Genomic DNA, 26,016 nt, shown 5'->3' on the forward strand with positions numbered 1-26,016 from the left:
AGCTCCTGCCACCCTCTCCTCATCAGCTCCTCTCCTTGCCTGCAGCTCTTCGCAACTCTACTCTTTCGGGATCAGAACCGCCACGTTGGACTGATGGGCTTTCTCCCTCGAGATGTCCTGATTGCAGTGCGGCGGGCGGCACAGAAGGTGAGCAGGGAGATTTGTGCATGACGAGGTTTGCCAGAGCTTAGCCCAGACAGCAGGGAAGAAAGGCCGGCCCAGCAGCCGGGACAAAGTCTGGCTCCAGGAGCTCTGGAACAGAGGCCCTGGCACAGGAGCCTCCCTCCTCCAGCAGGCGGCTCTGTGGGCTGGGAGCCGGCAGCGGCCACGTCCTGCGCCCTGCCCGGAGCCCTGCGGCTGCCCGGGGAGGCCTCGAGGCTGCTGCTGCTGCTGATGCGGCTGCTTGGCTCTTTCCAGCGCTGCTGCGTCTGCGGCCAGAGCGGGGCAACCATCTTGTGCTGCGTGCCGGAGTGTGACAGATGGTTCCACCTGCCCTGCGCCAAGGAGGGCGGCTGTGTCAATGTATACTTTATTCCGTTCAGGTACCTCATCTCTCTTTATGGACACCCCTGGGGAATGGTCCGGCATTTCTCACTTTCCCCATCCATTTTCCTCCAGGTCCTTCTGCCCTGAGCACCGTCCAGAGCAGGAGGTGGAGGCGACTCCTGAGCCGGACACCGTTTGCCTCATCTGCCTGGAGCCTGTGGAGGACAGAATGACCTTCACAACCCTGGTGTGCCCAGCTTGCAAAAGGGCCTGGTTCCACAGGGACTGCATCCAGGTAGGAGCCCTCCCCTCAGCGCCGGGGCACAGCAGGTGCTCAGCAGCAGCAGCGGGGCCTCGCTCACCCTGCCTGTGTTTGCCCTGCAGGGACAGGCCTTGCGCGCTGGTGCTTTGTATTTCCAGTGCCCTCTGTGCAGAGACAGTGGGGAATTCCCTGTTGAAATGCTCATCTTGGGGATCCAAGTCCCCTTCAGGTTGGTGTCCTTCTGCCTGACCTAGCAGGCAGGAGGGTGCAAGTGCTGTGCTGTGCCAGGTCCTGCCCCAGGAGCCCTGGCCCTGCCCTGTCCCATGAGTCTGGGCTTCAGCTTCACCCCCAACTTGGAAAAGCGCTGGAGAAACAGCTGGGACACCCTGGACCTCCGTGAGGGAGAGCAGCAGAAATTCATCATCTCTTCCTTTCTCCATCAGAGACCCAGCATGGGAGGACAACGATGCCTTCGCAGATCTAGGAGTGAGGCACGGGCAGTGCAACGCCAGGGATTGCCTTTACCCTGGAGGCAGGGAGGAGGCAGAGGAACAGGGGTAAGTTGGGAAGCTGCACCTGGGGCTCTGCAGGGAACCTGTATCTCGGCAAGGGCTGTAAGCGGGAAGAACCAGAAGCGCTTGGCCAGACAACCACGTGCTGGTACACTTTGTTCTCAGCGCTATGAGCTTGTTTGCCTCCCCAGGCCCTGGCAATTGCTCCTGTGCTCCTCCTGTGCTGCTGAGGGCACCCACAGGCGCTGCTCTGGCCTGACGAACAGCACACAGAGTTGGGAGTGCGACAGCTGTGCTGGGCTCGGAACATGTATGAGTCAAAGTCCCCGGTGTCCCTGGGCTGGGAGCATGCCCAGGCCGGGCTAGGCAGAGCGCAGCATCCACTGCTGGAGGGCTGGGGGCACTGCTCTGGCCTGGCCTGGCCGGGGCCTGGGCGATCTTTGACATTCCTGCTTGCCCTTACAGCCACCAGGGATGAGACAGAGCTCAATGGCCCCAGGCCGGCCAGAGAGTCAGGACTACAATCTGCTCATGGCTGGTCAGAATCTGAGGCCATCAGCCCCAGCTCCCACAGCTCTGTGCCGTTGGTGGTGGTTTCCCCGTCTCCATCTCCAGAGACGGGCAGCCACAGCAGGCCCCACCACGCAGCATGGCAGCAGGCGCTGCCATCTTCTTCATTGGACACCAGCAGCATCAGCAGATCAAGGGCAACACGCAGCACGTCCCCTGACCCTGAGGACAGGGTCCATTCCAGACGTGCTGGGCCCGGCCGCAGGCAAAGCTGCTCTCGCCGGCAAAGTCGTGCCCAGAGTCCACCTGTCCGGTCCAGGAGCCGCCGTGACGGGAGCAGCGGGACAGGGCCAAGGGCTGAGAGGCCCAAGCAAAGGGAGACACCGTCACGGACATCCCCCAGACGCAGGCGCTCCCGCCAGCAAGGCTGGGCCCAGAGCCCACCTGTCCGCTCCAGGAGTTGCCATGACAGGAACAGAGGGACAGGGCCAAGGACTGAGCGGCCCAGGCGAAGGGACACATGGCCAGGGCCATCCTCCGGACGCAGGCGCTCCCGCCAGCAAGGCTGGGCCCAGAGTCCACCTGTCCGCTCCAGGAGTGTCTGTGACAGGAGCAGTGGGACAGGGCCAAGCTCTGAGAGGCCCAGGCGAAGGGACACATGGCCAGGGCCATCCCCCAGACGCAGGCGCTCCCGCCAGCAAGGCCGGGCCCAGAGTCCACGTGTCCGCTCCAGGAGTCGCCGTGGCAGCAGCAGCAGGACAAGGCCTAGGGCTGAGAGGCCCAGGCGAAGGGAGACATCATCGGGGACGCCCCCCAGACGCAGCCGCTCCCGCCAGCAGCGCCGGGCCTCGACTCAGACTCTGCGGTCCCGGAGTCGCCAGGACAGGAGCAGGAGGACAGCAGCGAGTGCTGAGAGGCCCAGGCGTAGAGGGACGTGGTCGGGGACATCCCGCAGGAGCGGCCGCTCCCACCAGCGACGTTGGACCTCAACTGGGACCTCCAACAGCAGCGCGTAGCGGCGTCATCTTTTCTTTCTAGGCCGTGTGTTCCGTGCCGGAAGTGAAGGTGAGAGCGGTCAGTGCAGGGACCCTGAGATGTGCAGCTCTGTGAGCAAACCCTATTAGCTCTTGATGTTTCTACTGGCAGGAAGAAGTCTGGGCTAAATACCTTGATTTCTGTGTAACGGTGTATTCAGTGAAAAGTCACTTAAGGATGTGGCTAATTAAAAAGGACTCTTGTTCCTGCCTTTACACTCCAAGCTCAGATGCGTCCCCACTGCTTACCCTTGATAATGAACCACTCCTTAATGGGCTTGGATATGCTTAGGGAGACATTCAGGGCAAGGTGGCTCTTAGGGAAGCTGTGTCTGAAAAGGACGTGTGCTGTGTTGCTAACCTTGAACAATCTCATTTCAGTAAAGCCAAAAAAAGAAGAAAGAGAGTGAGACACTGCCTCAAGTGTCTGAAGACAACTTCTACAGGATTGCTGCGGATTTGAAAGAGGCCTTTCAAAGAACAAGCCAGAATAGATGGTATTTCCTCCGTCTATTCTGGTTTGTTCTTTGAAAGACCTTCAAAGAACAAACCAGAATAGACTGAGAAAATACCCTGGGACAAAGAGCATGCACAGGACTCTGCCCCAGATGACCATTTGGGACCTTTGCCTGAGGACGACGCAGCTCAGGAGACGACTTCTTTCAAGTTTTCCTTCTTTGGAGGCACAGAGGAGTTGGGCATCAAAGAAGGTAACAGCAGAACCCTTCTAACAGTGTCATTGCTAAGGAAGAGCTCCTGGCAGGCACTGTAGGGCAATATGGTGCAAAGAAGGTCAGGATGCAGGGGATTTTCAGCAACAGAAGTCAGTAATTAGGCAGAAGCATTTTGATCTTCATTTCTGTTTGCCAGGGTTGTGGTAGATTATTGAGAGGTGCCTCATGCTTGCATCTCAGGAATTCTGAAAGGCATGCTTTGAGAAGGCATTGGGGTTTTTGCTGAGGGGTGAAAAAGCTTGTTCTCATGCCCTGAATTCCTCAAACAGGGAAAAAGGTGACACACCAGCCATATCAAGTTTCATAGGACCTCACAAGGCTTTTAAGGAAATGTGCCTTAATGTAGAGGGAGGAGCAAAGTCCGAGAGCTGGCCCCAAGATCCATGAACATTCTGTTTGTTACTGAATTCTACTCTTGGACCTTTAGAAAAAGGAAATGGAATGACACATGACCATTGGGGTGTCCTAACCTTAGATAAAATGAGGCCGTCTGAAATGGAGATGAAACAACATTAACTCGAGTCCCAGTCATGTAGGAGAGAAAAGAAACCCCATGAAGTTATCCCAAATATTAAAAAACCCAACGCAACAGCACAAAAGAACGAGCCCCCCAGACTTGTGCTGAACTGAGAAGGTATTGAGAGAAATGCAATGAGAAATGTTTAAGAATACATAAGGGATCCCTGGAACAAAGTGGAAAATACTGGAGCCGAGATGTAGCTTAGAAAGTCTGGCAGGGTCAGATTCTGTCCTTCCTAAATCTCTCTTCTCCACTGTAAGTATTTCACGTGAAAGGAGGAATTTTTCCTGAGGAGTAGAGGAATAATCTGGTTTTGGCTTTTTTTCTCTATTGGTGCTGTCATTGCAGAGCCTCACGCGCTTGGGACAATAAAGCCGGTAAAAGCCACGTGGCAAGAGGACCCACGTTTCCAGGACAGCAGTTCTGAGGGTGACGATGAGCCTGAGATGACAGAAATCGAACAGGACCAAGAAGTGCAAGTTGCATTTCTCTTTGTTGTCTACTTGGCTGTAGTAGTTGGATGCTGTGGGAATATTAATAGCAGCACTCAGGGAATGGGAAAGTGACATTGCACACCTCTGAGCAATGAAAGTCATCTTGGAAAACCGTTGGTGCTGCACAGAGTCAAAACTCCCAGCAGCCCATTGGATGTGAATGTGAATATGGAAAGAAAGAGTAGAGCACAAGAAATTAACTGGGTCATTTTGGTTTGACCAACTCCAAACTGAGTTTGGCCAAAAGCCCAAGACACAGTCAGTTTTCTCTTTTAAAAGAGGGTTTTCTAAAATAAAAAGCTCCATTCGGTTCCTAGGGAATAAAGCTTTTCAATGTACGCCATTTCTCTGAAGCACTACAGGATTAACTTGTGTTCATGGAATTTGATAGTACAATTTAGGATGCTCAAATCCCTTTGTCCTTTTCTAGGTTTCTTTCTTTACCCCGCACAGAAAGTGCTAGAGTTTTTTTTTTCTTCTCCAAAGATGATGAACGCCTAAGAGGTATGAGAGAATTTCTTTACCCTCTTTTATATTTTTTTTCCTTTTAAACCCTTCCTGTAATTCAGTGAGGAGGAAAAAATGCTGCCTAGCTGTCAAAGTTTTCTAGTCAAAATTTGCCACCCTCACTTGTGATCCAAGTTGTGGCAGAATCCCGTGAGAAAGTCCTGGCAAAACAAAGGCCAAAACTTCTGCCTTTCTTTTCTTTCAGACAATTACCGTATAGGAATCTGGAATTTTAGAGTTTACCAAAAACATAGTCACTTGACAGGTTACGTAGACATTTTGGATCCTTTCAGGTATTTAAATCATCTTTGTCTTTTTCCTCTCTTTCTGGAGTTACCATTAGGAATGTTGAGTGTTCTTGTCAGCCACATATGTCCCTGTGGTTCTTTGTCCTAATGAATCTGGGGCTTTCTCTTCTGAATCCAGTGAATTTTGTATTTAGAAACAAAGAAAACAACATCCAAAAGAAACATGCACAGTCCCCAAAACCTGCACAGGCCACCAAAACAATTGCTGGTTAGATTTTGTAGAATAGAGTCTTAAGCTTAAAGGATGTGCCTTCCATGAGATTGATTCCATAACTCTGCTGAAATGCACTGCTGTGTTCACACAGTTCCCGGCTTGCAATCTTCCAGGCAGCCTGATTGACAGGGTGTGTTGAAATGGGGAGCTCAGGCCTCAGCAGGCCTCAGTTCTGGGGGAAGAGGTGGCGTGCTGGTGCTGAGCTTCTAATGCAACAGCAGCAATTTCAGTGCAATTCAGATTGCAGCATGGTGAGGAAAAGTGCTGCTGCCTTTGATTGTTCTTAGCACAGCAGGCTGCAGTAGGGAACATTTCTGCTGGAGCCAAGGTGTGGTGCGGGCAGGAGAACAGGAAGGATGTGAAGAATTGATTTCTAATTTTAGTGCTGTGGTGGTCAAGATTGTTAGAAGCAGCAGAGCAATCACAAGTATTTAAGGCTATTAATTGGATGTTTCTTTTGTGCAGAGGATCCACAGTTATTTTTGTAGATTAGTAGAAGCCAGTGAAGAAAAAGAGGGTTGGGAAGACAGACGTAGATTGTTGCCTGAGGTGAGTATGGAACATCTGTTCCCTGGTAAGTCTAGGTGAAAGCTGAGCATGGGGAGGGATTGCAGGTATGAATGTGCATGCAAAATTAAGTCAGGACCTCGAGAAAAGCTTTGAATTTGTAATGAAGTGGGAAGAGAAGTTTTGTAGTGTAGCGGTGTGTATAACATCATGTTGTGTGTGGTCCAGTCAGGTACACCATTACATCTTTGTGTGTTACAGGAGCAGCTACTTAAGTGTATGTAAGGATAGTGAATGTAGAGACTTCTCCTCATAGTGGATTCAGGAACTTCTCTGAAGAATTTGTTAGATTTTCATTATTTTCTGGAACGCCAAAGGAAGCATTAGGATACCCTATAGGAAGTGCAAGCAGACCAATAAAGTTTTTACTGATTAGAAGTGAGTCATGTTTGTTCCTTGAAAGTGTTGCCAAACAAGGTTACTGTGAAAATGCTTTCAAAGGTCTGACAGGGATCAATATCAGCAAAGGCTGTTAGGCCGTGTTTGGGAGCTGGGGCTGAGGCTCTGGTGCCCTGGGGAGCCACGGGAAGGCTCCAGGCCTGAGTGTGCGGCCAGGCCGGGGCCATTGAGCTGCAGCCCATCCCTGGTGGATGCAAGGGCAAGCAGGAATGCCAAGGGACCCCAGGGCCGGGCCAGGCCAGGCCAGAGCAGTGCCCCCAGCCCTCCAGGAGCGGATGGGCTCTGCCAAGCCCAGCCTGGGCACTGCCCCCAGCCCAGGGACAGGCGGGTGCTTTGCCCGAGGGCTGGGCCCAGAGCGGCAGAGCTGTCACAGCCCCAGCTGGTTCTGGCCTGCGTGGGGCCCGGGCAGGGCCCGTGGGTGCCCTGGGCAGTGCTGGAGCAGCACAGGAGCAGTTGCCAGGGCCTGGGGAGCCACAGGGCTCAGCCTCGGCACGGCGACACAGCATGCAGGCTGCAGGGGACAGAGCCAATGGCACCGGGCATGAGCAGCTCTGTGGGGCTCTGAGCCTGCAGCAGCATCGGCCCCAAGGCTGCTCTGTCCCTGCCTGGCTGATGGGCAGGGCTGGAGGCCTTGCAGAGCAGGGGCCATTGTGGGCACGGCTGTCCCAGGAGCTGCCCCCTGGCCCAGCTGGGCCCCACTTGGGCAGGAAGGAGGCTCCCAGCCCCGGCATGGCCGAGCAGCTCCTGCCTCCCCCTGCCTCTGCTCTGATCCCCACGCTGCCAGCTGCCACAAGAGCCCCTGGGCCAGGCTGTCACAGGGCTGCTTTGCCCTCACCTGGCTCCCTGGCACCAGGGCCCTCCTGCTTGCTGTCTCACAGGGCAGCTGTCTGTCCCGAGTCCCTGTCCCTTGAATGATGTGGTCGCTTTGAGGTGCTGATCCTCTCTATCTATGCGAGCCCTGCTCCTGCCTGCCTTCTGCTCCCATCATTGCGCTGAGGAACACTGCAGTGTCCTCTGGCTGTTCCTCTGCTGATTGTGGGGAGAGGCAGGTGAGGCTGCAGCACAGGCCCAGAGCCTCGAGGTTTGGTTCATGTTTTAACCTGCATGGATCTCCTTTAAACATAGGTGGAGAAGAAGGAGCAGGCATCTAAAGTTGCTTCAGTCTCTACCTCAAAAAGAAATGTGTTTGTACCTACTACCAGCAGAAAACAACAGTATTCCAACAGCCCATTCCTAAAAATTCGCCTTTCCATGGAACCAGCACGAACGCATCAGGGATCAGCATCCATTGGCAAAACGATGACTTCTTTTACTAACAACTTACTACAAAACTACTAAAAACCACAACACTACATGTACTAACTGATGGCTTCCACGGAATCTAAGAACTCAACTCTCTTTATGAGGGGTATTTGAGGGACAATTATAACAAATCCTGTGAATAAATTCATAGCACTGTACAAAGGAATACCTGACTGCTTTTTAAGCCTTTAATGTACTAGCAAAACTACACAGCTGAACCATTCTATTGTCAAAACTTTTAGAAGGATTTTTCACCCTCATGTTTCTCTTGATAGACTTGAGATTATATAAATAATTAGATTCTGTTTCTTTTCAGTTTTCCCATTCATGCCCTGAGTATTTTGGTACAGCTTCATTTTCTTTTCAATTCTATGGTTTCCCTCCATAGAAAAACATCCGGTGTTTTAAATCAGATGTTTTAATATTTTGCTATCTGTGGTGCAATTCTGTCGATCTACTGAAGAGGGCCAAGCAGTGCCGGTCTGCCGGCAGGTCCCAGAGATCGCTCCTTCGGGCGGCCCCGGGGCAGGAGCGGCCACGGCACTGCCATGGCCGGGCTTCCCTCAGCTGTCGGCACTGCCAGCCCGGCTCTGTCATGGCAGGGCTCCCCTCAGCTGTCGGCACTGCCAGCCCGGCTCTGCCATGGCATGGCTCCCCTCAGCTGTCGGCACTGCCAGCCCCGCGCTGTCATGGCAGGGCTTCCCTCAGCTGTCGGAACTGCCAGCCCGGCTCTGTCATGGCAGGGCTTCCCTCAGCTGTCGGCACTGCCAGCCTGGCTCTGCCATGGCACGGCTTCCCTCAGCTGTCGGCACTGCCAGCCCGGCTCTGCCGTGGCAGGGCTTCCCTCAGCTGTCGGCACTGCCATTGCCCGGCTCTGCCATTGCAGGGCTTCCCTCAGGAGCTGGCTGTGCCAGCCCAGCTCTGCCAGGGACTATGGCAGTGCCACGGCGCACGGCAGTTCTGGCACGGCAGCTCTGGTACTGCAGCCTCGGCCAGCAGGCAGCTCTGCGGGCTGGGACCCCGCTGCGGCCGCACGCTTCTCCCAGAGCCCGAGCAGCAGCTGCACGCTCCCAACACCGAGCCGGGAATGCGCCCAGGAACAGCGCGGGCTCGGCTCTGGGCACCAACCGCCCCGCCCCTCACACCCGCCCGCCCCTTCCCGCCCTCCGGCGCCGCCGCGCGCCGCCCGCGCTGTCATGGCGGCTCTCGCCCACAAGGCGGCGCCCTGAGCCCTGCAATGGCGCCGCCAACCTTCTGGCGCTCTGGAAGGCGCGGGCCTGCACCCGTTGCAAACTGGGCCCTACGTCCCATTTCCTGAAGAAAACATATCCTGTCGGGCCTGGGCTTTACACCCTTCCAAGCCTGATCAACAGGAAGAGACGTTTAACCTGTGACACACATAGAAGCCTGCAAGCTCGAAGTGATGGCCAGGTGTTAGAAAAGCAAAGTACTTGTTGCTAGAATTATCTTCCAAGACTCAGGGCTGGGCACGTTTCAGTGATCTCAAACCCAGAGGGAAGTTGACAAAGCTTGGGAAGAAGGATGCCCACTGATAGTGGACACAAACGATGGAGAATTTCACGTGTTCTAAAATTTTAAAAGTTTAATAGTAATAAATTAGTTATAAAAATAAGAATAAAAATTAGAGAAAAAATAATTTGGACAATTAGAGGTAGGACAATAAAGGACAATAAAGAAAGCAAAGAATTACCGATGTCTGGGTGCTCTGCTCTGCCTCAGAAGACACTTTGCTAACACAGGATTAACCCTTCAAAGTAATAGCCCGTTGCATATTCATATATCTCATCCATGATGCCAAAATTGTTTTCAAACAATGGGTGTTTTCGTGTTCTTGTCAACCCCCTTTTCATCTTGTAAATCAATTGTCTTGGTCCCTCAAAGTCTGGTTCTTCCTGAGGCGTTTTGGTGTCTTGTTACTGTTATCTTTCCATGAACTATTTAGAAAAAGTATCTTACAGCACAGAGTTTCTGTAGCCTACAACTATATTCACCACACTACTTTAAAAGATGAGGATAGCACTACAAAAAAGGATTAATACAACATAACTTTCCAACATAACACATATAGTATTAATTTTAATATTTGCGAAAAGCCAATCATATAATATGCATTTTTCACACCTTCTCTTCTCCTTCTTCTTCTCAAAATATATTGTAAACCTGACTAAAAAAAACTAGTTAGAGCCACGGTCAGTGCCTTATTCTGAAAACTCACAGCTGGCTAACAGGTTTAGTGCCTTACAGGGCAGGATTGAGGCCCTGGAACTGGAGGGACAGACAAGTGATGAAGTGGGCAAAAGTCCTTCTGCAATCGAGGGGCACCTAGGGCAAGTCAGGCAACACCATGCATGGTGACCACCTCTGTTCCAAGGGAAGGCAGGGTCCTTGCAGGCCTTCCCAAAAGCATCTCAAGGGAAGGTTTCCATCTGCCCTGCCCTGTTTGCTTGACTTCAGCTGAATCTTTCTCTCTCTGAAAGACAGGAAGCTCAAGTGTGTTGGGAGAATACTGTGAGCATTGGCAGAGGTGAACGGTCAGGAATCCAGAGGCTTGTGCAACTCTCTTCCATAGAGAGTCCCTTGTTGTATATTTCCAACAAAGCAGAGCTTAAGTGGCAAGTCAGCGATTGGGGAAATACAGCACTGAGACAATAAAGCTGTAACATGCCTTGTTTTGAGAGGGACATTAAGACAACAAATGTTCAAACAGCATGTACTGAGAAGATGAAGAAGAAAACCTAATTTTTCTAAGGTTTTCTAATGTCTATTTTATTCTCTTTGCCTTTTGAAGATTGCCTATATCCTATTTTCATTGTTTTCTTTTTTCCTGTCTTGAGAATGAATTTTGCATTCTGGATATTTCAAGTCACAGACATAAGAAAAGTTCCATATTGTTTGACAATCATGAAAAGGTAAGTTTAGAGGTAACATCCATTGTCTTTGATGATTGGATCAGAATCAATTTTAAATACCCTTGTATGTTCTGCTCATATGCAAAGATGCTAGATTGATCTTGGAAGAGCATTAAACCAAGAAACAATTACTTCAAAACCTCGGGAGGTGGCTGCCATGGTGACTTCCCTTAAGTGTCACAGCCCCAGTCCTGCTCCATGGCCGGTTTCCCTGAGGGCTGACAGCCCCAGCCCCGCTCCATGGCCGGTTTCCCTGAGGTGTCACGGCCCCGGCCCCAGTCCATGGCCGGTTTCCCTGAGGGCTGACAGCCCCAGCCCCGCTCCATGGCCGGGTTTTCTGGTCACTTTGAGGTGCTGTTCCTCTCTCTCTGTGGAGAAAGTAGAGGCCAGGGAGCTTGCAGAGCAGGCCCAGAGCCATGAGGGCTCTGCTCCCTGCTCAGCCCTGTGTGAGCTCTGCTCCTTCCCACTTTCTCTCCCCATTGTCAGATTGCACTGACACTCGGCCTGAGCCCAGCATTCCCTTTTGGGGCCAAGAGAAATCTCTGCTCCTGCCTCTGTCACAGGGTGCTTTGCCAGCAGGTCAGGGAAGGAGACAGCCACGGAGAGAGGCATGAGCAGTGGAGGAAAGCCAACATCACTGCAGTCTTGCAAAATGGCACCAAGAAGGAGCCAGGAAACTGCAGGCCCATCAGCCTCAGCCCCACCCCCAGAAAGGTGACAGAACAGCTCCTCTTGGATGCCATCTCTAAGCCTGTGGAATAACAGGAATGGAAACCATGCTTGACCACTCCATAGGCACCTGTGCTGCAGTGACTGGCTGGGCTTGTGAGGGGAGAGCAGTGGCTGTTGTCAGCTGGGACTTCAGCAAGGCTTTGTCCCTGCCTCCCATAACAGGCCCCTGAGGCAGCTCAGGGACAGTGGGGCAGAGAAGTGGACAGGGGAGCTCCAAACTCAGGTAGCTGTGAGCTCAGGGGCCGTGCTGGGCCCAGCCTTGTTTGCCTTATTCCCCAGGGACCCGGCAGAAGGGAAGGAGCGCTCCCTCAGCGTTTGCTGATGGGACGGAACTGGGAGCAGGGCCTGAGGCACCACAAGGCTCTGCTGCCCTTCAGTGAGACCTGGACAGGCTCAAGAGTTGAGCAGAGAGGAACCTAATGAAATTGCACTGGGAAAAGCCTCTAGAAGAGCTTCAGGCTTTGTAATTACCAGGCAGCAGAAGTGTTTTAGTAAAGTGGAATCTATAACCTTGTCTTGTAATGTCCAGTGAGGGAAACCACTGCTTCTCTGTATGTTATAGGACCAGTTGCTTGTGTGTACGTCAAGAAAATCTTTGAGAGAAACATGAAAGAATTCAAAAATCTTCCCCTGATATTATTTTGGATTTTCATGTATTTCTGGAATTCCGGGTGAAGTGTAAGGATGCCAAAAGGAAAGTGAAAGCAAACCAATAAATCTTTAAAAACTCAGAAGCCTCTCCTGTGTGTTCCTTAAAGAAGTTGCCAAACAAAGTCACTTTTGCAATCCTTTGAAAGATCTTATAGGACAAAGCATTGGCCAAAAGTGCTGCCCTGTGTTTCTGAAGAGCAGCAAGCATTTTGTGTTGATGCAAGGCCTGTACCAGGGTTTGGGTTTTTGTGTGTGTATGCTTTGAATGTGAGTCTTTGCAGGACTATTAATAATTAGACCATGTACTGAAGAGAACATGTTACTGTGTTGTGCTGTCCAGTGCTGAAGAGGGTTGAGACAGAGCAGGTAGCTCTGTGTCTGTGTGTAACTTGCATGAGCAGCACGGGAGCAGTGCCCAGGGCCTGGAGAAGCAAACGGGTTCGCGGTGCTGAGGACAGGGTGCCCAGAGCTCGGGATTGTCCGGCCAAGCTCTTCTGGCTCCTTGTGCTTGGAGCCCTGGCCGGGAGCCCTGCAGAGCCCCGGGTGCAGCTTCCCAACTTCCCCCTCTGCCTCCTCCCTGCCTCCAGGGTAAAGGCACTCCCTGGCATTGCACTGGCTGTGCCTCCCTCCTAGAGCCGTGAAGGGATCCTTTCCCAGCCAAGGTGGCTCTCCCGTGGAGACAGGAAAATGGACAAACTCCTGCTGCCCCAGCATCAGGCAGGTGCAGGGTGTCCCTGCCTGTCAGCCCCTGCCCTGCTTCCCAGAGATGCCACTGATTGTTCTAGAAGTCATGGATCTGGATTTCCAGGAGCATGTTTGCAAAGACACGAAAGAGAAAAATTGACAGGAATTGCCTGTGCTTCTCTTCCTGAGATTTTTCCAATGTATTTTCTAGTAGGAAAGCATGGACCAAACTGGCAAAGTTAATGTAATGTAGGAAAAGCATCCTCCTGTATTTGACTTGAGTGGAGGACAGTTGCAATCTCTCCTGTCAAATGTTCACAGAAAATTCTCAATGCATTTTGTGTCTTTCGACTGAGTCTGTATAAAAGATGACGATTCTCAGAAGCTGAATACTAATTTTTCCATTTATATGAAATGTGAAAGTTGTTAGTTCATAGGATGACAGATAACTGAGGTCTGGCGGCAGCTGTGGTGGTGTCCAGGTTTATCTCCAGTACCCAATGGTGATCAGCAGCAGCATCAAAGCAGGTTCATCTTAGTTTTCTGCAGACAGGTCTTGAGGAAAACATCAGTTCACCTAGAGCAGGGTTTGAATCCCTGCAGTGCAGGTGACTCCGCACCGGCTCTCTGGGCCACCGCCTGCCAGGGGCAGGAGCAGAGATTTCCCTTGGCCGGGGCCGGAGCCCGGGCGAGGCAGTGCCTGAACAGCACCTCCCTGCCTACAGTGCCACCCTGGATGGCTGCCCCAGGGCCTGGCATTTGACCCTGCACTTGCTGCAGGAGTCCTGGCCCTGCTTCCACCCTGAGCAAACGCTCGGAGCCATCTCAGAAGCTCGGTGCCCGAGGGGGCCGCCACAAGTGGTTGCCAGGGACCTGAGGCCACGGCTGCCCCGATTTTGGGTACACGGCTCTGATGTCAGAGTGGCCATTGTGACCTGTGCCACCAAGGCCACAAAAGGGGACGCTGGGCTCTGGCCGAGTGTCAGTGCGACCTGACAACGGGAGGAGAAGGTAAGGCGAGGACGTGGCTGCCCAGGGACCAGAGGGGCCCCACACCTCGGGGCTCTGGGCCTGTGCTGCAGCCTCACCTGCCTCTCCCTTCCCAGAATCAGCGGAGGAACAGCCAGGACTCTGCGGTGTTCCTCAACGCGACGACGGGAGGAGAAAGCGGACGGGAGCAGGGCTCACGCAGGCCTGAGCAGGGAGTAGAGCCTCGTGGCTCTGGGCCTGTTCTGCAAACTCCCCCCCTCTTCTTTCTCCCACAGACAGAGAGTACCTGCACCTCGAAGCGACAACGTCCCTCCAGGACAGAGACGCAGGACAGACAGCCGCCATGTCTGAGAGCAAGCAGGAGGGCCCTGGAGCCAAGGAGCCAGGTGAGGGCAAAGCAGCCCTGTGACAGCCTGGCCCAGGGGCTCTTGTGGCAGCTGGCAGCGTGGGGATCAGAGCAGAGGCAGGGGGAGGCAGGAGCTGCTCGGCCATGCCGGGGCTGGGAGCCTCCTTCCTGCCCAAGTGGGGCCCAGCTGGGCCAGGGGGCAGCTCCTGGGACAGCCGTGCCCACAATGGCCCCTGCTCTGCAAGGCCTCCAGCCCTGCCCATCAGCCAGGCAGGGACAGAGCAGCCTTGGGGCCGATGCTGCTGCAGGCTCAGAGCCCCACAGAGCTGCTCATGCCCGGTGCCATTGGCTCTGTCCCCTGCAGCCTGCATGCTGTGTCGCCGTGCCGAGGCTGACCCGGACATGTGCGGTGACAAAGTGCACAAGGGTGGGCTCTGTGCCCACAGGTTCTGCATGGTGAGTGGCTCCGGGCGCTCCCTCCACCATTGCAATGGGCAGCTCCTGCCACCCTCTCCTCATCAGCTCCTCTCCTTGCCTGCAGCTCTTCGCAACTCTACTCTTTCGGGATCAGAACCGCCACGTTGGACTGATGGGCTTTCTCCCTCGAGATGTCCTGATTGCAGTGCGGCGGGCGGCACAGAAGGTGAGCAGGGAGATTTGTGCCTGGCGAGGTTTGCCAGAGCTTAGCCCAGACAGCAGGGAAGAAAGGCCGTCCCAGCAGCCGGGACAAAGTCTGGCTCCAGGAGCTCTGGAACAGAGGCCCTGGCACAGGAGCCTCCCTCCTCCAGCAGGCGGCTCTGTGGGCTGGGAGCCGGCAGCGGCCACGTCCTGCGCCCTGCCCGGAGCCCTGCGGCTGCCCGGGGAGGCCTCGAGGCTGCTGCTGCTGCTGATGCGGCTGCTTGGCTCTTTCCAGCGCTGCTGCGTCTGCGGCCAGAGCGGGGCAACCATCTTGTGCTGCGTGCCGGAGTGTGACAGATGGTTCCACCTGCCCTGCGCCAAGGAGGGCGGCTGTGTCAATGTATACTTTATTCCGTTCAGGTACCTCATCTCTCTTTATGGACACCCCTGGGGAATGGTCCGGCATTTCTCACTTTCCCCATCCATTTTCCTCCAGGTCCTTCTGCCCTGAGCACCGTCCAGAGCAGGAGGTGGAGGCGACTCCTGAGCCGGACACCGTTTGCCTCATCTGCCTGGAGCCTGTGGAGGACAGAATGACCTTCACAACCCTGGTGTGCCCAGCTTGCAAAAGGGCCTGGTTCCACAGGGACTGCATCCAGGTAGGAGCCCTCCCCTCAGCGCCGGGGCACAGCAGGTGCTCAGCAGCAGCAGCGGGGCCTCGCTCACCCTGCCTGTGTTTGCCCTGCAGGGACAGGCCTTGCGCGCTGGTGCTTTGTATTTCCAGTGCCCTCTGTGCAGAGACAGTGGGGAATTCCCTGTTGAAATGCTCATCTTGGGGATCCAAGTCCCCTTCAGGTTGGTGTCCTTCTGCCTGACCTAGCAGGCAGGAGGGTGCAAGTGCTGTGCTGTGCCAGGTCCTGCCCCAGGAGCCCTGGCCCTGCCCTGTCCCATGAGTCTGGGCTTCAGCTTCACCCCCAACTTGGAAAAGCGCTGGAGAAACAGCTGGGACACCCTGGACCTCCGTGAGGGAGAGCAGCAGAAATTCATCATCTCTTCCTTTCTCCATCAGAGACCCAGCATGGGAGGACAACGATGCCTTCGCAGATCTAGGAGTGAGGCACGGGCAGTGCAATGCCAGGGATTGCCTTTACCCTGGAGGCAGGGAGGAGGCAGAGGAACAGGGGTAAGTTGGGAAGCTGCACCTGGGGCTCTGCAGGGAACCTGTATCTCGGCAAGGGCTGTAAGCGGGAAGAACCAGAAGCGCTTGGCCAGACAACCACGTGCTGGTACACTTTGTTCTCAGCGCTATGAGCTTGTTTGCCTCCCCAGGCCCTGGCAATTGCTCCTGTGCTCCTCCTGTGCTGCTGAGGGCACCCACAGGCGCTGCTCTGGCCTGACGAACAGCACACAGAGTTGGGAGTGCGACAGCTGTGCTGGGCTCGGAACATGTATGAGTCAAAGTCCCCGGTGTCCCTGGGCTGGGAGCATGCCCAGGCCGGGCTAGGCAGAGCGCAGCATCCACTGCTGGAGGGCTGGGGGCACTGCTCTGGCCTGGCCTGGCCGGGGCCTGGGCGATCTTTGACATTCCTGCTTGCCCTTACAGCCACCAGGGATGAGACAGAGCTCAATGGCCCCAGGCCGGCCAGAGAGTCAGGACTACAATCTGCTCATGGCTGGTCAGAATCTGAGGCCATCAGCCCCAGCTCCCACAGCTCTGTGCCGTTGGTGGTGGTTTCCCCGTCTCCATCTCCAGAGACGGGCAGCCACAGCAGGCCCCACCACGCAGCATGGCAGCAGGCGCTGCCATCTTCTTCACTGGACACCAGCAGCATCAGCAGATCAAGGGCAACACGCAGCACGTCCCCTGACCCTGAGGACAGGGTCCATTCCAGACGTGCTGGGCCCGGCCGCAGGCAAAGCTGCTCTCGCCGGCAAAGTCGTGCCCAGAGTCCACCTGTCCGGTCCAGGAGCCGCCGTGACGGGAGCAGCGGGACAGGGCCAAGGGCTGAGAGGCCCAAGCAAAGGGAGACACCGTCACGGACATCCCCCAGACGCAGGCGCTCCCGCCAGCAAGGCTGGGCCCAGAGCCCACCTGTCCGCTCCAGGAGTTGCCATGACAGGAACAGAGGGACAGGGCCAAGGACTGAGCGGCCCAGGCGAAGGGACACATGGCCAGGGCCATCCTCCGGACGCAGGCGCTCCCGCCAGCAAGGCTGGGCCCAGAGTCCACCTGTCCGCTCCAGGAGTGTCTGTGACAGGAGCAGTGGGACAGGGCCAAGCTCTGAGAGGCCCAGGCGAAGGGACACATGGCCAGGGCCATCCCCCAGACGCAGGCGCTCCCGCCAGCAAGGCCGGGCCCAGAGTCCATGTGTCCGCTCCAGGAGTCGCCGTGGCAGCAGCAGCAGGACAAGGCCTAGGGCTGAGAGGCCCAGGCGAAGGGAGACATCATCGGGGACGCCCCCCAGACGCAGCCGCTCCCGCCAGCAGCGCCGGGCCTCGACTCAGACTCTGCGGTCCCGGAGTCGCCAGGACAGGAGCAGGAGGACAGCAGCGAGTGCTGAGAGGCCCAGGCGTAGAGGGACGTGGTCGGGGACATCCCGCAGGAGCAGCCGCTCCCACCAGCGACGTCGGACCTCAACTGGGACCTCCAACAGCAGCGCGTAGCGGCGTCATCTTTTCTTTCTAGGCCGTGTGTTCCGTGCCGGAAGTGAAGGTGAGAGCGGTCAGTGCAGGGACCCTGAGATGTGCAGCTCTGTGAGCAAACCCTATTAGCTCTTGATGTTTCTACTGGCAGGAAGAAGTCTGGGCTAAATACCTTGATTTCTGTGTAACGGTGTATTCAGTGAAAAGTCACTTAAGGATGTGGCTAATTAAAAAGGACTCTTGTTCCTGCCTTTACACTCCAAGCTCAGATGCGTCCCCACTGCTTACCCTTGATAATGAACCACTCCTTAATGGGCTTGGATATGCTTAGGGAGACATTCAGGGCAAGGTGGCTCTTAGGGAAGCTGTGTCTGAAAAGGACGTGTGCTGTGTTGCTAACCTTGAACAATCTCATTTCAGTAAAGCCAAAAAAAGAAGAAAGAGAGTGAGACACTGCCTCAAGTGTCTGAAGACAACTTCTACAGGATTGCTGCGGATTTGAAAGAGGCCTTTCAAAGAACAAGCCAGAATAGATGGTATTTCCTCCGTCTATTCTGGTTTGTTCTTTGAAAGACCTTCAAAGAACAAACCAGAATAGACTGAGAAAATACCCTGGGACAAAGAGCATGCACAGGACTCTGCCCCAGATGACCATTTGGGACCTTTGCCTGAGGACGACGCAGCTCAGGAGACGACTTCTTTCAAGTTTTCCTTCTTTGGAGGCACAGAGGAGTTGGGCATCAAAGAAGGTAACAGCAGAACCCTTCTAACAGTGCCATTGCTAAGGAAGAGCTCCTGGCAGGCACTGTAGGGCAATATGGTGTAAAGAAGGTCAGGATGCAGGGGATTTTCAGCAACAGAAGTCAGTAATTAGGCAGAAGCATTTTGATCTTCAGTTCTGCTTGCCAGGGTTGTGGTAGATTATTGAGAGGTGCCTCATGCTTGCATCTCAGGAATTCTGAAAGGCATGCTTTGAGAAGGCATTGGGGTTTTTGCTGAGGGGTGAAAAAGCTTGTTCTCATGCCCTGAATTCCTCAAACAGGGAAAAAGGTGACACACCAGTCATATCAAGTTTCATAGGACCTCACAAGGCTTTTAAGGAAATGTGCGTTAATGTAGAGGGAGGAGCAAAGTCCGAGAGCTGGCCCCAAGATCCATGAACATTCTCTTTGTTACTGAATTCTACTCTTGGACCTTTAGAAAAAGGAAATGGAATGACACATGACCATTGGGGTGTCCTAACCTTAGATAAAATGAGGCCGTCTGAAATGAAGATGAAACAACATTAACTCGAGTCCAAGTCATGTAGGAGAGAAAAGAAACCCCATGAAGTTATCCCAAATATTAAAAAACCCAACGCAACAGCACAAAAGAACGAGCCCCCCAGACTTGTGCTGAACTGAGAAGGCATTCAGTGTCTTCTGAATGCAATGAGAAATGTTTAAGAATACATAAGGGATCCCTGGAACAAAGTGGAAAATACTGGAGCCGAGATGTAGCTTAGAAAGTCTGGCAGGGTCAGATTCTGTCCTTCCTAAATCTCTCTTCTCCACTGTAAGTATTTCACGTGAAAGGAGGAATTTTTCCTGAGGAGTAGAGGAATAATCTGGTTTTTGCTTTTTTTCTCTATTGGTGCTGTCATTGCAGAGCCTCACGCGCTTGGGACAATAAAGCCGGTAAAAGCCACGTGGCAAGAGGACCCACGTTTCCAGGACAGCAGTTCTGAGGGTGACGATGAGCCTGAGATGACAGAAATCGAACAGGACCAAGAAGTGCAAGTTGCATTTCTCTTTGTTGTCTACTTGGCTGTAGTAGTTGGATGCTGTGGGAATATTAATAGCAGCACTCAGGGAATGGGAAAGTGACATTGCACACCTCTGAGCAATGAAAGTCATCTTGGAAAACCGTTGGTGCTGCACAGAGTCAAAACTCCCAGCAGCCCATTGGATGTGAATGTGAATATGGAAAGAAAGAGTAGAGCACAAGAAATTAACTGGGTCATTTTGGTTTGACCAACTCCAAACTGAGTTTGGCCAAAAGCCCAAGACACAGTCAGTTTTCTCTTTTAAAAGAGGGTTTTCTAAAATAAAAAGCTCCATTCGGTTCCTAGGGAATAAAGCTTTTCAATGTACGCCATTTCTCTGAAGCACTACAGGATTAACTTGTGTTCATGGAATTTGATAGTACAATTTAGGATGCTCAAATCCCTTTGTCCTTTTCTAGGTTTCTTTCTTTACCCCGCACAGAAAGTGCTAGAGTTTTTTTTTTCTTCTCCAAAGATGATGAACGCCTAAGAGGTATGAGAGAATTTCTTTACCCTCTTTTATATTTTTTTTCCTTTTAAACCCTTCCTGTAATTCAGTGAGGAGGAAAAAATGCTGCCTAGCTGTCAAAGTTTTCTAGTCAAAATTTGCCACCCTCACTTGTGATCCAAGTTGTGGCAGAATCCCGTGAGAAAGTCCTGGCAAAACAAAGGCCAAAACTTCTGCCTTTCTTTTCTTTCAGACAATTACCGTATAGGAATCTGGAATTTTAGAGTTTACCAAAAACATAGTCACTTGACAGGTTACGGAGACATTTTGGATCCTTTCAGGTATTTAAATCATCTTTGTCTTTTTCCTCTCTTTCTGGAGTTACCATTAGGAATGTTGAGTGTTCTTGTCAGCCACATATGTCCCTGTGGTTCTTTGTCCTAATGAATCTGGGGCTTTCTCTTCTGAATCCAGTGAATTTTGTATTTGGAAACAAAGAAAACAACATCCAAAGGAAACATGCACAGTCCCCAAAACCTGCACAGGCCACCAAAACAATTGCTGGTTAGATTTTGTAGAATAGAGTCTTAAGCTTAAAGGAAGTGCCTTCCATGAGATTGATTCCATAACTCTGCTGCAATGCACTGCTGTGTTCACACAGTTCCCGGCCTGCAATCTTCCAGGCAGCCTGATTGACAGGGTGTGTTGAAATGGAGAGCTCAGGCCTCAGCAGGCCTCAGTTCTGGGGGAAGAGGTGGCGTGCTGGTGCTGAGCTTCTAATGCAACAGCAGCAATTTCAGTGCAATTCAGATTGCAGCATGGTGAGGAAAAGTGCTGCTGCCTTTGATTGTTCTTAGCACAGCAGGCTGCAGTAGGGAACATTTCTGCTGGAGCCAAGGTGTGGTGCGGGCAGGAGAACAGGAAGGATGTGAAGAATTGGTTTCTGATTTTAGTGCTGTGGTGGTCAAGATTGTTAGAAGCAGCAGAGCAATCACAAGTATTTAAGGCTATTAATTGGATGTTTCTTTTGTGCAGAGGATCCACAGTTATTTTTGTAGATTAGTAGAAGCCAGTGAAGAAAAAGAGGGTTGGGAAGACAGACGTAGATTACTGCTTGAGGTGAGTATGGAACATTTGTTCCCTGGTAAGTCTAGGTGAAAGCAGAGCATGGGGAGGGATTGCAGGTATGAATGTGCATGCAAAATTAAGTCAGGACCTCGAGAAAAGCTTTGAATTTGTAATGAAGTGGGAAGAGAAGTTTTGTAGTGTAGCGGTGTGTATAACATCATGTTGTGTGGTCCAGTCAGGTACACCATTACATCTTTGTGTGTTACAGGAGCAGCTACTTAAGTGTATGTAAGGATAGTGAATGTAGAGACTTCTCCTCATAGTGGATTCAGGAACTTCTCTGAAGAATTTGTTAGATTTTCATTATTTTCTGGAACGCCAAAGGAAGCATTAGGATACCCTATAGGAAGTGCAAGCAGACCAATAAAGTTTTTACTGATTAGAAGTGAGTCATGTTTGTTCCTTGAAAGTGTTGCCAAACAAGGTTACTGTGAAAATGCTTTCAAAGGTCTGACAGGGATCAATATCAGCAAAGGCTGTTAGGCCGTGTTTGGGAGCTGGGGCTGAGGCTCTGGTGCCCTGGGGAGCCACGGGGAGGCTCCAGGCCTGAGTGTGCGGCCAGGCCGGGGCCATTGAGCTGCAGCCCATGCCTGGTGGATGCAAGGGCAAGCAGGAATGCCAAGGGACCCCAGGGCCGGGCCAGGCCAGGCCAGAGCAGTGCCCCCAGCCCTCCAGGAGCGGATGGGCTCTGCCAAGCCCAGCCTGGGCACTGCCCCCAGCCCAGGGACAGGCGGGTGCTTTGCCCGAGGGCTGGGCCCAGAGCGGCACAGCTGTCACAGCCCCAGCTGGTTCTGGCCTGCGTGGGGCCCGGGCAGGGCCCGTGGGTGCCCTGGGCAGTGCTGGAGCAGCACAGGAGCAGTTGCCAGGGCCTGGGGAGCCACAGGGCTCAGCCTCGGCACGGCGACACAGCATGCAGGCTGCAGGGGACAGAGCCAGTGGCACCGGGCATGAGCAGCTCTGTGGGGCTCTGAGCCTGCAGCGGCATCGGCCCCGAGGCTGCTCTGTCCCTGCCTGGCTGATGGGCAGGGCTGGAGGCCTTGCAGAGCAGGGGCCATTGTGGGCACGGCTGTCCCAGGAGCTGCCCCCTGGCCCAGCTGGGCCCCACTTGGGCAGGAAGGAGGCTCCCAGCCCCGGCATGGCCGAGCAGCTCCTGCCTCCCCCTGCCTCTGCTCTGATCCCCACGCTGCCAGCTGCCACAAGAGGCCCTGGGCCAGGCTGTCAGAGGGCTGCTTTGCCCTCACCTGGCTCCCTGGCACCAGGGCCCTCGTGCTTGCTGTCTCACAGGGCAGCTGTCTGTCCCGAGTCCCTGTCCCTTGAATGATGTGGTCGCTTTGAGGTGCTGATCCTCTCTGTCTATGTGAGCCCTGCTCCTGCCTGCCTTCTGCTCCCATCATTGCGCTGAGGAACACTGCAGTGTCCTCTGGCTGTTCCTCTGCTGATTGTGGGGAGAGGCAGGTGAGGCTGCAGCACAGGCCCAGAGCCTCGAGGTTTGGTTCATGTTTTAACCTGCATGGATCTCCTTTAAACATAGGTGGAGAAGAAGGAGCAGGCATCTAAAATTGCTTCAGTCTCTACCTCAAAAAGAAATGTGTTTGTACCTACTACCAGCAGAAAACAACAGTTTTCCAACAGGCCATTCCTAATAATTCGCCTTTCCATGGAACCAGCACGAACGCATCAGGGATCAGCATCCATTGGCAGTACGATGACTTCTTTTACTAACTACTTACTACAAAACTACCAAAAACCACAACACTACATTTACTAACTGATGGCTTCCATGGAATCTAAGCACTCAACTCTCTTTATGAGGGGTATTTGAGGGACAACTGTAACAAATCCCGTTAATAAATTCATAGCACTGGACAAAGGAATACCTGACTGCTTTTTAAGTCTTTAATGTACTAGCAAAACTACACAGCTGAACCATTCTATTGTCAAAACTTTTAGAAGGTTTTTTCACCCTCATGTTTCTCTTGATAGACTTGAGATTATATAAATAATTAGATTCTGTTTCTTTTCAGTTTTCCCATTCATGCCCTGAGTATTTTGGTACAGCTTCATTTTCTTTTCAATTCTATGGTTTCCCTCTGGTGTTTTAAATCAGATGTTTTAATATTTTGCTATCTGTGGTGCAACTCTGTCGATTTACTGAAGAGGGCCAAGCAGAGCCTGTCTGCCGGCAGGTCCCAGAGATCGCTCCTTCGGGCGGCCCCGGGGCAGGAGCGGACCCGGCGCTGCCATGGCCGGGCTTCCCTCAGCTGTCGGAACTGCCAGCCCGGCTCTGTCATGGCCGGGCTCCCCTCAGCTGTCGGAACTGCCAGCCCGGCTCTGTCATGGCAGGGCTTCCCTCAGCTGTCGGAACTCCAGCCCGGCTCTGCCATTGCAGGGCTTCCCTCAGGTGTCGGCACTGCCAGCCCGGCTCTGCCATTGCAGGGCTTCTCTCAGGAGCTGGCTGTGCCAGCCCGGCTCTGCCAGGGACTCTGGCAGTGCCACGGCGCACGGCAGCTCTGGCACGGCAGCTCTGGCACTGCAACCTCGGCCAGCAGGCAGCTCTGCGGGCTGGGACCCCGCTGCGGCCGCACGCTTCTCCCAGAGCCCGAGCAGCAGCTGCACGCTCCCAACACCGAGCCGGGAATGCGCCCAGGAACAGCGCGGGCTCGGCTCTGGGCACCAACCGCCCCGCCCCTCACACCCGCCCGCCCCTTCCCGCCCTCCGGCGCCGCCGCGCGCCGCCCGCGCTGTCATGGCGGCTCTCGCCCACAAGGCGGCGCCCTGAGCCCTGCAATGGCGCCGCCAACCTTCTGGCGCTCTGGAAGGCGCGGGCCTGCACCCGTTGCAAACTGGGTCCTACGTCCCATTTCCTGAAGAAAACATGTCCTGTCGGGCCTGGGCTTTACACCCTTCCAAGCCTGATCAACAGGAAGAGACGTTTAACCTGTGACACACACAGAAGCCTGCAAGCTCGAAGTGATGGCCAGGTGTTAGAAAAGCATAGTACTGGTTGCTAGAATTGTCTTCCAAGACTCAAGGCTGGGCACGTTTCACTGATCTCAAACCCAGAGGGAAGTTGACAAAGCTTGGGAAGAAGGATGCCCACTGATAGTGGACACAAACGATGGAGAATTTCAGTTGTTCTAAAATTTTAAAAGTTTAATAGTAATAAATTAGTTATAAAAATAAGAATAAAAATTAGAGAAAAAAAATTTGGACAATTAGAGGTAGGACAATAAAGGACAATACAGAAAGCAAAGAATTACAGATGTCTGGGTGCTCTGCTCTGCCTCAGAAGACACTTTGCTAACACAGGATTAACCCTTCAAAGTAATAGCCTGTTGCATATTCATATATCTCATCCATGATGCCAAAATTCTTTTCAAACAATGGGTGTTTTCTTGTTCTTGTCAACCCCTCCTTCATCTTGTCAATAAATTGTCTTTGTCCCTCAAAGTCTGGTTCTTCCCGAGAAGGAGGCAATATTTGTTTTCTCAGAGTTTTGGTGTCTTGTTACTGTTATCTCTCCTTGAGCTATTTAGAAAATGTATCTTACAGCACAGAGTTTCTGTAGCCTAAAACTATATTCACCACACTACTTTAAAAGCTGAGGATAGCACTACAAAAAAGGACTAATGCAACATAACTTTCCAACACAATACATATAGCATTAATTTTAATATTTGCGAAAAGCCAATCATATAATATGCATTTTCACAGCTTCTCAAAATATATTGTAAACCTGACTTAAAAAAATAGTTAGAGGCACGGTCAGTGCCTTATTCTGAAAACTCACAGCTGACTAACAGGTTTAGTGCCTTACAGGGCAGGATTGAGGCCCTGGAACTGGAGGGACAGACAAGTGATGAAGTGGGCAAAAGTCCTTCTGCAATCGAGGGGCACCTAGGGCAAGTCAGGCAACACCATGCATGGTGACCACCTCTGTTCCAAGGGAAGGCAGGGTCCTTGCAGGCCTCCCTAAAAGCATCTCAAGGGAAGGTTTCCATCTAACCTGCCCTGTTTGCTTGACTTCAGCTGAATCTTTCTCTCTCTGAAAGACAGGAAGCTCACGTGTGTTGGGAGAATACTGTGAGCATTGGCAGAGGTGAACGGTCAGGAATCCAGAGGCTTGTGCAACTCTCTTCCATAGAGAGTCCCTTGTTGTATATTTCCAACAAAGCAGAGCTTAAGTGGCAAGTCAGCGATTGGGGAAATACAGCTGTGACAATAAAGCTGTAACATGCCTTGTTTTGAGAGGGACAATAAGACAACAAATGTTCAAACAGCATATACTGAGAAGATGAAGAAGAAAACCTAATTTTTCTAAGGTTTTCTAATGTTTATTTTCTTCTCTATGCCTTTTGAAGATTACCTATATCCTATTTTCATTGTTTTCTTTTTTCCTGTCTTGAGAATGAATTTTACATTCTGGATATTTCAAGTCAGACATAAGAAAAGTTCCATATTGTTTGACAATCATGAAAAGGTAAGTTTATAGGAAACATCCATTGTCTTTGATGATTGGATCAGACTCATTTTTAAATACCCTTGTATGTTCTGCTCATATGCAAAGATGCTAGATTGATCTTGGAAGGGCATTAAACCAAGAAACAAGTACTTCAAAACCTCGGGAGGTGGCTGCCATGGTGACTTTCCTTAAGTGTCACAGCCCCAGTCCCGCTCCATGGCCGGTGTCCCTGAGGTGTCACATCCCCAGCACCGCTTCATGGCCGGTTTCCCTGAGGGCTGACAGCTCCAGCCCCGCTCCATGGCCGGTTTCCCTGAGGTGTCACGGCCCCAGCCCCGCTCCATGGCCAGTTTTCCTCAGGGCGGTGCCACCTCCCACGTGAGGCGGTTTGTGTTGCACAGACCGAGCTGGATGGAGGGAGCTGGTGCAGGCAAATTGAACACGGCGTTTAATATTGCCCCACTCGTTCTGCCATTTCATGGCATTTTTCGACAGAGCTGTGCTTATCGAGCTTTGACTTTCTGTGCCCAAGCTCAGCATTCCAGGCAGGCCATCCTACACATCTGCACCGTGCCCACACCATTTTGGGGGAAAGCATGCCCCTTCCTTTCAGCCAACTGTGCGTGTCCAAGGTCTGTGTGCACGCAGGATAAAGAAGTGACTTGTTTGCACAGACAACTCTTGTTTTCTGCACCTCAGCTGGGATGTGTCAGCTGCACACAGAGACCCCC

General features: G+C 52.7%; 1 protein-coding gene and 1 long non-coding RNA gene across 2 annotated transcripts; both read left to right on the top strand.

Moving 5' to 3' along the window:
• The first annotated feature begins 46 nt into the window (after window positions 1-46).
• On the top strand, window positions 47-6,277 carry LOC141730659 (uncharacterized). The gene is made up of 9 exons (XM_074550103.1): window positions 47-147; window positions 418-542; window positions 619-781; window positions 871-977; window positions 1,192-1,305; window positions 1,452-1,570; window positions 1,726-2,835; window positions 3,186-3,514; window positions 4,407-6,277. The coding sequence occupies exons 1-7, from the start codon at window positions 94-96 to the stop codon at window positions 2,784-2,786; spliced, it is 1,743 nt and encodes a 580-aa protein (XP_074406204.1). The 5' UTR covers window positions 47-93; the 3' UTR covers window positions 2,787-2,835; window positions 3,186-3,514; window positions 4,407-6,277.
• A 10,886-nt stretch (window positions 6,278-17,163) lies between these two features.
• Window positions 17,164-20,005, top strand: LOC141730685 (uncharacterized). Its single transcript, XR_012582303.1, has 3 exons — window positions 17,164-17,513; window positions 17,864-18,192; window positions 19,091-20,005. It is a non-coding gene; the product is annotated as an uncharacterized LOC141730685 (long non-coding RNA).
• The last annotated feature ends 6,011 nt before the right edge of the window (window positions 20,006-26,016 follow it).

Source organism: Zonotrichia albicollis, chromosome 12 (assembly GCF_047830755.1).
Source record: "Zonotrichia albicollis isolate bZonAlb1 chromosome 12, bZonAlb1.hap1, whole genome shotgun sequence".
NCBI lineage: Eukaryota > Metazoa > Chordata > Aves > Passeriformes > Passerellidae > Zonotrichia > Zonotrichia albicollis.